The 13,326-nt window shown below is 37.2% G+C and overlaps 1 protein-coding gene across 5 annotated transcripts in view; it reads right to left on the minus strand.

The window, feature by feature from the left end:
- The window catches only part of LOC138704413 (zinc finger CCCH domain-containing protein 13-like), a 124,607-nt gene that overhangs the window by 20,654 nt on the left and 90,627 nt on the right, over nt 1–13,326 (minus strand). For all 5 annotated transcript variants that reach the window (XR_011333343.1, XM_069832264.1, XM_069832261.1 and 2 more), the window contains 3 exons: nt 12,150–12,265; nt 10,763–10,984; nt 3,829–4,024 (listed from right to left, as the gene is read on the minus strand). Coding sequence is in view for 4 of the 5 variants with exons in the window: in XM_069832264.1 (XP_069688365.1) it covers nt 3,829–4,024; nt 10,763–10,984; nt 12,150–12,265 (534 nt within the window). In the remaining variant the exon portion in view is untranslated. The remainder of the gene's footprint in view (nt 1–3,828; nt 4,025–10,762; nt 10,985–12,149; nt 12,266–13,326) is intronic.

Genomic DNA, 13,326 nt, shown 5'->3' on the forward strand with positions numbered 1-13,326 from the left:
AAATGAGAAGTGGAAGAGAGAGAAATTAGAAGTGAATTGGATAAATCAATGTTGTGGGTTGGGAGTAGCATCAGGCTACTGTTTTTTTTTTAGTTGTTATTTAACAACGCTGTATCAACTACTAGGTTATTTAGCATTGATGAGATTGGTGATACAGAGATGGTATTTGGCGAGATGAGGCCGAGGATTCGCCATAGATTACCTGGCATTCACCTTACGGTTGGGGAAAACCGCGGAATAAGGTCAACCAGGTAATCAGCCCAAGCAGGGATCGAACCCGTGCCCAAGCACAACTTCAGGCGAGTAGGCAAGCGCCTTAACCGACTGAGCCACGCCGGTGGCTATCAGGCTACTCTAACTGTAGAAGTATTATAGATATAAGTATAAGGGAAGAGGCAATAATAGAGGGAATTAGGAAGTAGGAGTGAAGAGAAAGGGATAAGTACATAAATAAATAGAGGAAAGAATAGTGTGAAAATAATAAGTGATGTAAATGTTCTAAACTAGACAAAATGAAAATGTAACAAAAAATTTAGAGAGAATAGCTGGGAAAGAATGAATAAGAGTAGGTGGATTTGAGAACAGAGAATAAAAATAATGGAAATAATTAATGAAAGGAATATGCAATATTTAATGAGAAAGCGGGAAATGGATTGTCTCAATCTAGATATGAGAGAGAATAGAAGAGGATAGATACGGAGGATAGATAGCAATTCAGTTAAAACAGAACAATAGGAATAAAAAGAGAAATACTTTGTAAATAATTATATTAATACAAAAGGGTAGTATATATCAGTGATGGTGAATCGCCAAGCAGAAACGTAAAGGTCCACCATAACTATGAATTGTAAAGTTGGCTGATAAATAAGTATCATATCATATCACAGTATACCAAAAGGATGCGGATTCATTCACAGTAGAAGTTGTGGTTTTCCACCTTTTCCGTAAATGCCTGTAATTTCCTCCATTATCCTTATGCTGTGTTAACATTCATGGGCATGTTCGAATCATTTGAAGGGCAAGGGGAACGAACATGATATGGAACTTTCACCCAGTCGACAGTCAAGAGATTTCTCTTTTAGAATAGTGCTAGCTAAAAGCACCCGGTGTTGCACAGGTTTTCCTTTCTGCTTCTGTTTTTAATTAAACTGCTTATTACATTTTCGGAAATCTCGGAAACCTAACTATAGACAACCAAAACGAATTGCCTTTACTAAGCTAAGATTAATCTTTACTTAACGTCACTTACATGAATTGATGAACTCCTTAGCGAAATGCCTGCCAGCGTTATCTCAATTTAAAACAGTTGTAAATCAGGCACCGAAAAAAAACATGTCATCATGTGCCTGACGTTCAAGGTTTCTTTTAATTTATATATTTATTTGTTTTTATTTTTTTATTCTGGTGCAGTTAAGGCCATTAGGCCTTCTCTTCCACATCGCCAGAAATACAAATAAAATAACAGAAAAATCAAACTATGAACAAAGTAAAACCCAACGAAAATATGATTCCTTTTCCTCTTTCTGATCAGTTTCAGCATCAAATCAATATGTACATATATAATTTAATTTATATTGGAAGATTTTTTACCCCTTGACCGCTGTGCATCCACTTATATCATACCCAGTTTCTTTAAATATGACTTGAGAAACTATATCTCACAAATTCAGAACATATTATATTAATTCTTATTTTATACACAGAATACAGATACAATATAAACTTGCAATAAGTTATTTTTTTAACATAAAGACTAATATTCTGAGAGACGTAGAGGCTTGACGGTATTTTAGAAATTAAGAGATTGTTATTTCCACAATGCATAACATACTACATTTGCAAAGTTACAGCTAGAATTTCGCAGTAACATATTTTCGGACGTGAACAACAATATTTTGAGAGACGTATATTTTAGAATACAATGCTATTTTCAGTCGGCTTACGTACATTCACATACTACATTAGCAACATGACAAAAATATCATTGAATTGCTTTTTGATATGTGTAAAATCTTTTTTTTTTTTTTTTTTTTTTCCACTCCTTTGTACAAAATATAGTTGAGGATGTGAAAAACACGCAGTTTTTAAGTTAATGTCTGCAACTTTGAGCAACTGTCCTTGAGCTTCATTTTAATATCGTCATTACAAATGCTAGTCGCACTGAAATTGCAATTGCATTAAATAGAATGGGTATCATAGCAATACGTGAGATAAAAACATCATCTCCTTTCGTTTTTCCAGTTAATATTGCGACTTCTATTACGTTTCGTATGAGTTCTTCACACCAATTCATGTAGGTGCATAATTTTGGTGGGTCAATATTTCGCAATAATGTTGTTGTTGTTGTTGTTTTCTAATGCCAGGCGTTTGACAATAAAGTCATTTGACCTCTTGCACTCCAATATTTTTCAAAGATATTATCATGGCCAGCCACTGAAGCACAGATTTTGAGGTGTTCCGAATCCATTTCTTGGTTTGAGTTGCACAATGGGCAGTTAGGGGACTGATATATTCCAATTCTATGCAGGTGTTTGGCCAAACAATCATGGCCTGTTGCCAATCTAAATGCAGCTACAGACGATTTTCGTGGTAAATCGGGAATTAACTGTGGATTATGATGCAGAGAGTTCCATTTTTTCCCTTGGGATTGTGTTATCAAATTTTGTTTGTTGAAGTCTAAGTATGTAGATTTAATAAATCTCTTCACAGAGTAATACGTAGATTTAGTAACAGGTCTGTAAGTAGCAGTGCTGCCCTTCTTTGCTAAAGCATCCGCATTCTCGTTTCCCAGGATTCCACAATGGGATGGTATCCATTGGAATACAATTCTTTTATTGAGTGATATTAATTGAGAGAGCATTTTAGTTATTTGTGCTGTTTAAGATGAAGGTGTGTGTTTAGAGACGATTGATAGAATAGCTGCTTTGGAGTCTGACAATATAACTGCATTCCTAAATTTATTGATGTGGCATAGAAGATTCCTGAGACTTTCACTTATTGCAACGATTTCACCATCAAAACTTGTTGTTCCATATCCAAGAGATCTATAAAGTGAGAAGAGACAGCACATAACACCTGCACCGGCACCTTGTTGTCTGGAGATCAAGGATCCGTCGGTGTATAAATGAAGCCAGTTTTGTGGAGGGTACCTAATATTAATTGTCTCTAAAGACAATTGTTTCATTATTTCAGTGTTTACTTCTGATTTCAGTATTTCTTCTGTTAAATTTAGATTATATTCTATATTTAATAGAGTTAAAGGGTTTGGTTTAATTTGTAAGTTTTCTTTTAAATTCGGGATATTGATTTTCTGTTTTAATTCTTGAACAATGGATAAGAAACTTTTTTGAGTTTTCAATCTACAGAGAGGACTGTGTGAATGCCAATTGTTTCCTGGTAATCTGATAAGTTTTTCATATTGAATCAGTGCTTTTTCTTCTATTGTCATTTTGATGCTGTTAATGTTAGTGAGGAATCTCATAGAATCTATTGGCGTTGTTTTGATTCCACCAGTAATGAGTCTGAGAGCTTGGTTTTCAACATATTCTATGTCGTTTATGAAAGGTGAAGTAATTAAAATTTCCCCGCAATGTATGTTGTTAGATAGGTTGGCTTTATCATTAAAATGAAATTATGGTATTTACACAATTTTAATGCGCATCTTTTTTGACAAAATGTCGTCTTGAAAACTGGGATGTGTATTATATGAGACTCAAATTCGGATATAAGTAAATAATTACTGCTTTCTTACTTTCAACTGGTACAAAAAGGCAGGCACTAAGCAAAAGGATGTTTCTAAAGTTATTCAACAGCGATGCTAATGCAGACCTGATAGCCAAGTCCCTTCTTGCCGACAGAGCTCGCTTGTAGGGCCCAGAACTAGCGAATAATGCCTTGCGGCGAGCCTGCCGTTCCCTCAGGGCGACGTGAATTGACGCCACGGGGTGGAGGAAGGACAGCGATGTGTCTTCCTTGGCAGCAGTGCCGTCTTCAGGCAGCTGAGGGTTCGTATTCTCTTTGCCATCTAGAACAGACACAACAGATACTAAATTACATTTTGATTAATTCACGGATAAACTTGTGAGCTTGTTTATACATAGCAAGGACTAATTCTTGAACATCCCCCTTCCAACTTACATTTATCTAGACATTTCACATTACATCGAATTTTGAATTCAAGAGCAAGCACAAATCTATGTATAATATTGAGTAACGGAGATTCATGCTATTTCCAGTGGTTGAAGGAATTCTTGGATTATTCTGGCAGTATGTAGGAGGCAGAACCTCTGCACTTTTTCTGTTGTGGTTCGCAAAGGCAGTCCATTACTCCAAATGGTTTAAGTACATATATTTGAAAATATGTAAACAATTTCGATGCTGTTAGTTCTGCTTAATATCTTATGCACGCCACATATAAACAAAAAAATCTATATATATATATATATATATATATATATATATATATAATTTGAACTGGTAATGAAAATTACGGGAAAACGACTGAATGGATTTTAATGAGTGACCCTTCATTTTGAAGCTTGGCATCCGAAAATTTTCAGAAAAATAGTAGTTTTCAGTGAAATGTCAATTTTCCTACATAATTTTCCTATTTTCCAAAAATCCATCTTTCGTCAGTTTTGAGAACAACTCAGAACAATTGATAACTCAGGAGCTCAGATTCTCAGACATTATGGCTATATGTCGATCTTCATTTGTGTAATTTTTTTAAACATCTCAAGACTTACAAAAAATAATTTACAGGTCTGATTCTCTGGTGCGTAATTTTCTGAGTGCAGCTATGTATTAGATTTTATAAACTACAGAACTTCAGGTTTGATGACATTATTACCATTAAAAATGAAATATTATTACAGTTTATCCATGATGCATTTGTCACTAATGATGCACATTAATGCTATTGATATATTGATATCGCATAAGTAATTGAGTCATGCTTCCTATTTTAGTTGCATCTTTGAACTACATCAAATTAATTTAATATTCCTTTGGTTTAATAGGTTAGATCTGTGATCACTGCCAAGCATACTGTGACAGCGACGTGAGATTCGAACTCACGACCAGCGTCCCGCAAGAGAGCAGACCCCGCATGAGCCGACACAGGCTCCACGGAGCACTGAGGGACAGCGCGTGGCGGAGAGAAGAGAGGGGAAAGGGCCTACGCGACGAGGAGAGTGTGTGCGCATCTGGTGATGGTAGAGAGGAGAGGGCTCTGGATTGTTCTGGAGTGCTATCTCTGGAGACACGTCGAACTTTCGAGGCTACGTCGCTGTGATTATAAAAGAAGAAACGCCAGCGAACTCGGGCAGTTTCAGTTGATTAGTCAGCCAGTCAGCGAGTAAGCCAGAGCAAGCAAGACAGTCTTGTGTACCGGAGTTCGGCTCGAGTGTGCGTCCGCAACTGTGTCAGCATCCGAAGGCCTGAGTTCGAGTGCAGTGGACCGCAGTTGGAGGGACCTGAGTTCGAGTGCAGTGGACCGCAGTTGGAGGGACCTGAGTTCGAGTGCAGTGGACCGCAGTTGGAGGGACCTGAGTTCGAGTGCAGTGGACCGCAGTTGGAGGGACCTGAGTTTGAGTGCAGTGGACCGCAGTTGGAGGGACCTGAGTTCGAGTGCAGTGGACCGCAGTTGGAGGGACCTGAGTTCGAGTGCAGTGGACCGCAGTTGGAGGGACCTGAGTTTGAGTGCAGTGGACCGCAGTTGGAGGGACCTGAGTTCGAGTGCAGTGGACCGCAGTTGGAGGGACCTGAGTTCGAGTGCAGTGGACCGCAGTTGGAGGGACCTGAGTTCGAGTGCAGTGGACCGCAGTTGGAGGGACCTGAGTTTGAGTGCAGTGGACCGCAGTTGGAGGGACCTGAGTTCGAGTGCAGTGGACCGCAGTTGGAGGGACCTGAGTTCGAGTGCAGTGGACCGCAGTTGGAGGGACCTGAGTTCGAGTGCAGTGGACCGCAGTTGGAGGGACCTGAGTTCGAGTGCAGTGGACCGCAGTTGGAGGGACCTGAGTTCGAGTGCAGTGGACCGCAGTTGGAGGGACCTGAGTTTGAGTGCAGTGGACCGCAGTTGGAGGGACCTGAGTTCGAGTGCAGTGGACCGCAGTTGGAGGGACCTGAGTTCGAGTGCAGTGGACCGCAGTTGGAGGGACCTGAGTTCGAGTACAGTGAACTGTCTCTGAAGGTCTGTGGTTCGAGATACTGTGAACTCGAGTGACTGAGCTAGAAGAACTGTGAACTGAGAACTGATAGTTCTGATTTGTAAATAGTGCTTTGTAAATATTGGTTAAGATTAACAGTTCATTGTTGTTCGTAATAGTCCAAGTAAATTGTCATTGCCGTCAGTGGAGTGCTATAACGAATACTGTGTTGAGTGAAAATCCTATTGTTGACGAGAGCGTTTAAGGTGAATTGTAGAAAGGAATTATTGTTGGAAGAATAAAATCCTATTGTTGAGTTGAAATAAAATTTACAATACATTTTGTTGTAGGGAGAACTCAAAGAACTGAAGATGGATGTGTTCAAGAATATGTATCTGGCATAAACATTACGAGGGAAGCTTTTTATAAGAGATATTTTTGACACGGTTACACTTCATTGAGTTATTACGTTGCTTTAAATGTTACATCTGCGTTATGATGGAAGCAAATAACTTTCAAAATGTCTGGTAATCTTTCTGGTAAATAAATTTGAAAAATTTTTATTTGAAGTTCTAATTAACTAAATTTGCAGCATTTGCTGCACAAGCCACTAGTTATATATAATTCTATCAGATTGCAATGCAGCATTAGAGAGCATATCCAATAACAACTACACATCAGAAAACCTACAAAATATAAGGAAACTGCACAACAGTATCAAATCAAGAAATAAGGAAACTGTCTTCCAGTGGATACCATCCCATGTAGGTCTGCTTGGCAACGAAGGAGCTGACAAATTAGCTTAAAAAGCTACCCAAATTAAAGCAAAGCCTCACTTCAACGTAGAAATCCCAACAAAATGCAAATTAATCCCTTCAGTTCTGGTGTATATTGTTTCTTTTGTTCTTTTTTGGAATGTCTTCGATACTTTTAAATATTTTGAAAAATTCAGTGTGATAGAAATGGACAATATTATTTTTTAAACATTTCTACACCTGAATTAAAAATAAAATTTAAAATTTTGGGACCCCAGGGGTCAAAATTGTCCCCAAATTTTGATTTTCTGTGAAGATTTGATTTGGGAATTTTGGATCTCCGGAATGATTATGTGACCAGTTTCCTTTTTCAATTTCTTTTTTGAATATAAATTCAGGTCTGAAGGGGTTAATAAAGGACCAATACAGAAGACTTGAAATAAACAATGCTGAAGACCTGAAAGGCAAACTATGAAAAAATCAAAGAAGAGAGACACATTTTAAGGTACTTATCTACTCTTGGGAGAAAAATTTTCAGTTTTTATCCAAATTTTAAAAACTCTTTTTTTTTCTGATTACTTGACACATAATTAAGGATTTTCACACAAAATAAATCCCTCACAATTTTATGGGAGGTCAGGGGGGCAATTTTTTGAAGTGAAAAACCAAAATTTGTTTGTTTTAGTCCTTGGTCCACAGTTTTTATGTTAGAACAAAATTTGTTTCACTGTCGTATTCCTAAAAGAACTCAACATAAGCTGTGAAAACAGTTTTTCCCTATCTTATCCCATTAAGGAAAAATACCATTTTATTTTTTGAAAATTTCAAACATAAAAATAAAAATGTAAGATCTTGGAGTTTTAAATTAACTTTCTTAAGCAGTAGGACACTGTTTGTAGTTTGGCACTTAGCTACGTTAATCAACTTCATTTTGGTGCAACAATGATGAAAATATCTCAATTCTAAGTGCATTTTGTGTTAATATCAGTGTTGGTAAAATGCTGTAAAACTGAACATGACGAAAAATCATTTACATCCTGAGGGTATGAAAAATTGTAAACCGAACACACAGCTTCCTGATGTACGAAAAATTATAGTCAAAATTTACCGCCAAATTCGAATTGTTATTGCACGAAAAATATAGAAAATTGACAGAATGTGACGGATTGACACTTGCAGAACTGCACTTCCGGTTTAAATAAAGAGTGCTTCAGGTCAGCTAATTAATTAAACGAACATCATGGAGACAAAACTAATATATTTATGAAAACTAGAAAATTCAACGTTTCAGATGACATAAAAATAAAAAATTAAGGATAAATGAGTAAAAAACATAAAATTGTTTAGTCACACGTTAAAAAGTGTTAAAATTTTTACATAGGACAGACAGGAAGATCCTTTCACACAAGATATAATGAACATATTAAAGCTATAACCAAACCCTACATCACATCAAATTATGCAGACCACATTATCAACAATAATCATGACTACAGTAATACAGAAACAGATACGGAAATTTTACACATCACACCAAAAGGTTCACAGTTAAACATCTTAGAACAATACGAAATATACAAACATACAATAACATACCCACAACATATACTTAACACACAATTACAGTTCAATACACACACGTTATTTGACGTCATAATACATCATAACACACAAACAGCCAGTCCCACCATAAGAGCAACACACCCCCGCCCCTACAACTGACAAATGCACATCGCAGAATTCAAGATCATCAGTAGTTCAAGAGACACTGAAGAAGACATAACTTCACGTCGAAACAGGCCGTCTGTCTTTTTTTTTTAATTTTAACACTTTTTAACGTGTGACTAAACAATTTTATGTTTTTATGCTCGACCAAGCCGAAATGTAGTAATTACACACCTGGTGGCAGTCCTTTAATGCATGTCATTAAATTACACCTATTCATTAAAGTTCAGGTGTTCAGCCAATGACAACTCAGCTTACAGGTGTTCAGCCAATGACAAGTCAGCTTTGTACCGTTATAAAACTGCAAGTATCGATTATTCTCGGATATGCAATCGAAAGAGAATTAGCGAAAAGTCACGGAGGCTGGAAATCCAATACTGTCGCAGAAGGTTATGTTCTGTTACTATAATAATTAGCGTTAATTGTAAATAATATTCAAATAAATTCAATTTGTCATCTCGTTTTTCAATGTCGAATTCAATAATCAAGGTTATACCAAGTTTAACGGGATTATATCAAGGTCAATGACATTATTGTTTCTCGGAAAAAATCAATACTTTCGCGTCTGCGCACATCTCACAATTCACGACCTAGAACAAGGTCACTTCCGATCTTGTCAGATACAAATAAAATGTATACATCTGAATAATTTCAAGTTATAAATATGGTCGAGCATAAAAAGTCGTATGAAACTCGCCTATAATGGTAATTAAGAAGCTCGTATGAAAATTATGAAACTCGCTTGCGCTCGTTTCATAAACATCCATACTCGCTTCTTAATTACTATCATTATAGGCTCGTTGTATAATGTACTATTAACAAACAAAGTGTTAACGTGAACTATAATCAATGATAGATGAGTACCTTAATAAAACCTCGAAGACAAGCAGTAGCACATTTCAGACTGTTTACAGATTACAGAACATGATTGTCTCATTGAACATCTCAACAAAAACTGCCCAATATGTAACAAAAATGAAATTTTGAAGAAACAGCACCTTCTCCTCCAATAACAGGAAAAACAACAACATTGAAGAACTTTATTGGGAAGCTACAGAAAGAAAGAGAAAATTAACTGATCGCCATTCGATAACAGTTTTACATTCCCTGATGGACTGTCACACTTAGGCCCAATTGTATAAAACTCCCTGACTAAAGATCAACTTTGATCGAAGATCGAAAAGTGAACCGAGTTCAGACACTTCTTCTATTGTATAAAACTTTTCTGCGACCAAATTACCTTGGTTCAAATGGAATCTAAGTTCACATGAAAAGGATTTGGCAACATCACATAAAAAGGTGAAATACGTGATGCGCGGACAGGTTTGTTCAGTGTTGCCAATCTAGCGACTTTAACTCTTTTTCAACAACAATTTCTTGTAACTTTTATATTGCTTAAATAGGGATTTAGTGACCTTTTTAGCACCCCATAGTGACAAAATTTAATCTTTCTTTGTTGATAATGAGAAATCTAGCGACTTTACAACTACTTTTTGGCGACTTTCCGTATTACACTCTGTTGGAGACACTGGTTTTTTGTGCAATGTAAATAATGGCGGACAATAAGAAGAAGGTTGACTGTTCTCCAAGTTGTTATCAAGTTATGGTGTTTGATACTGCTAAACATAATAAAGCTTTATAAAACGACAATTTTCGTTTATTAATACAGTTAATTGAACATTTATGAATGTACCTATCATATCCATTAATAATTAATGGTTGTTATAAACATAATATAATTATAGGTTATGTTATTTGATACTGCTGAACACGATAGAGCCTTATAAAATATAAGAATGTTTGTGTATTAAGGCAAGAAATTGAAAGAAATATATATAAATGTACCTATCATATCTATTAATATTAATAATAATGGATATTTTATTTGCACAATCTGTCACTCGTATATTTCAAACAGAAAAGAAATAACTGAACTTGGATCATCTAACTTAATCGGAGAAATTTCTTCAGTCAAAGTTGACTTTAGTTTGAGACAAATTAATCTGAGATTAGACTTTATACAACACAAAATTCCAAGTTCAGCTGAAACAAGGATCAATTTAACCTCTGATCTAAGATTAAATGGTTTATACAATCGGGCCTTATAGTATGTAAGCAAGGCACAGATGAACTCACCGCCATCTGCAGGCTGCTCCTCATCCTTGGCAGCTTTGTACTTGGTCTTGAGTGCGTCCACCAGGTCCCAGCCCCCGTACCGGACCGACACACCCAAGCGGCTCAGCACACGGTGGCTCTCCCACCTTCTACGGGCAGAGCCCGGCGTGGAGTCCGGTCTTGTGCGGGGACGGGATTCAGCCACCAGACTTGCCCAGTCCACGCCAAGGGCATCCCCGATACCTGCAAGACAGTCAAATGGATGAACGAAAGTATTTCATATTCAGAACTGTGTACCTTCTTCCATTGTCTTTCATACACATAGCTTTATATACTGACAGCAAAATTACACTAGACTCGCTAAAAAATACCAGTAATCACAACAGCTTAATAGAAAACATCAGGCAGGTATTGAGCTATCTGAAAAGCAACAACTGGACGGTAGCTTTCTCGTGGATCAAGGCTCACATCGGTATATATGGCAATGAATTAGCAGACCACCTTGCTAAACAAGCTGCCAGAAGTGACGAGCCCGTCTCCTTCAACAAGATGCCGAAGACCGAAGTACTGAAGACACTACGAGAAGGGAGCATGAGGAGTTGGGAACGAGAATGGCGAGTTACAAACAACGGAGCCGTAACAAAGAAGTACTTTCCAAGTATTGCAGAGAGACTAGTTATGAAAATTCCAATTACATCGGGACTCACAACCATGCTCACAGGACACGGAAGAATAAGGGCCTACTTCTACAGATTCCACATAACACCAGATGCAACTTGCCCTGTGAAGCAGGAGATCAAACCGTCGACCATCTTCTGCTCGAATGCTCCAAATACAACATGGAAAGGCAAACACTGCGGAGAAACATAATAACCAAGGGAGGAACTTGGCCACCAGTTAAAAGAGACCTAACAAAAAAATTCTTAAAAGACTTTTGCAAATTTGTGAATTCAATTGACATCACAAACAATTAAAGTAGTATAGAACACAGAGTAGGAATAAGCATATATCTGTACATAGTGTAAATATATGAACTTAGATTAGGTAAGACAGAATAGGATTTAATTAAGAAAAAAAGCCAAATTGTACAAAGTACAACATTACTAAACTCAGGCATTCCATACAAATAGCGGCATAATACAAGCTTATATTGTAATTAGTCAACAACCAGGTATATGGTAGCTTATCAATCATCAACTTAACACAAATGGAATTCAACTTAATATGTATCCCAGGCAATATAGATGTAAACCAGAACATGTAGTATTACAAACTGTAATGGAACATGTTGTTTAATTACGGCTCTAAAAAGAAAAAAAAAAAAAATACACATAGAATGCAGGAATTAAACAGCAGCCAAATTCCAAGACCTGCACTCAAACTCATAAAACACTTGTGTCCAGCTTACCGGTTTTAGCTTCTTCCGGATCCAGTTCTTCATCTGAGATCTCTTCAAAGTCCAGATTGTCCATGGTCTCTTCATCTTGTTGCCTTTCTTCAATACGGGAAGACATCAACATTGACCTGAAGAGAGAGGCAAAGAAATGTACAGTTGGGACGTTCGTTCTGTGCTGGTGAGAATCATGTGGTAGCTAGCCAGTGAGCCTACACTCACGCGCATGCGCAGAATATGGCAAGTGGCCAGTCTCGCAGAAAGCCTTGGCTGTGTAACATCGTCCTGCCACGTGCGTGATAATTGCTGTTTGTTAGTTTAGTTAGTTCATGTTCATATTGTTTATTTATTATCGTGGCAAATTGCAGTTGTGTGTGTTTGTGTAGACTAAAATGCCTCCTATTCAGTCTAAACTTGGCGCAAAAACACTGCATAGCCAAACTCGGGAAGTTGTGAACAATATACATTCTTTCATGAAGAGTGAAGCAGCTTCTGGAGACTTTTTAATACCGCTGAAAAAGGTGCAAGAACGAGTGCAGCAACTAAAGTGCCCGAAAGAACAATAAGAAAGATAATTAAAGAAGGGAAACAGTGTGAGGAAGAAGGGACCTCTTTTGGAATGCCAGGTAAACTTCATCGTGTACTGAAACGCATCACAGATGTAGATGATTTTGATAAAAGAGTTATACGACAGACAATTTATAATTTTTATATAAATGAGAAAAAGTGCCCACTGTCAGTAAACTGCTACCTAAACTAAAAGATGCCATAAACTTTAACGGCGGTAGTACAAGTTTAAAGATCATTTTACGTGATATGGGGTTTAAATGGAAGAAGACAAGAAATAATAAAGCGGTATTACAGGAAAGGCATGATATTCGAGAACAGCATGTATCATATTTATGCGCAATAAAGAAATACAGAGACGAAGGTAGGCCTCTAATATACGAGGATGAAACGTATATTCATAGCACGCATACAAGACCAAAAAATTGTAGTGATGACAAAACCTCAGGTTTACTGGCGCCTATTTCGAAAGGACCTAGGCTTATTATTGTTCATGCAGGGGGTCGAGCAGGTTTTGTACCTGGCGCATTTCTGATGTTTAAATCGAACAGGAAAACTGGAGACTACCATCATGAAATGAATGCCAACAATTACCAGAAGTGGATAACGGAAAAGTTGATTCCGA

The sequence above is a fragment of the Periplaneta americana genome, chromosome 8 (assembly GCF_040183065.1).
Source record: "Periplaneta americana isolate PAMFEO1 chromosome 8, P.americana_PAMFEO1_priV1, whole genome shotgun sequence".
NCBI classification, from domain to species: Eukaryota; Metazoa; Arthropoda; class Insecta; order Blattodea; family Blattidae; genus Periplaneta; species Periplaneta americana.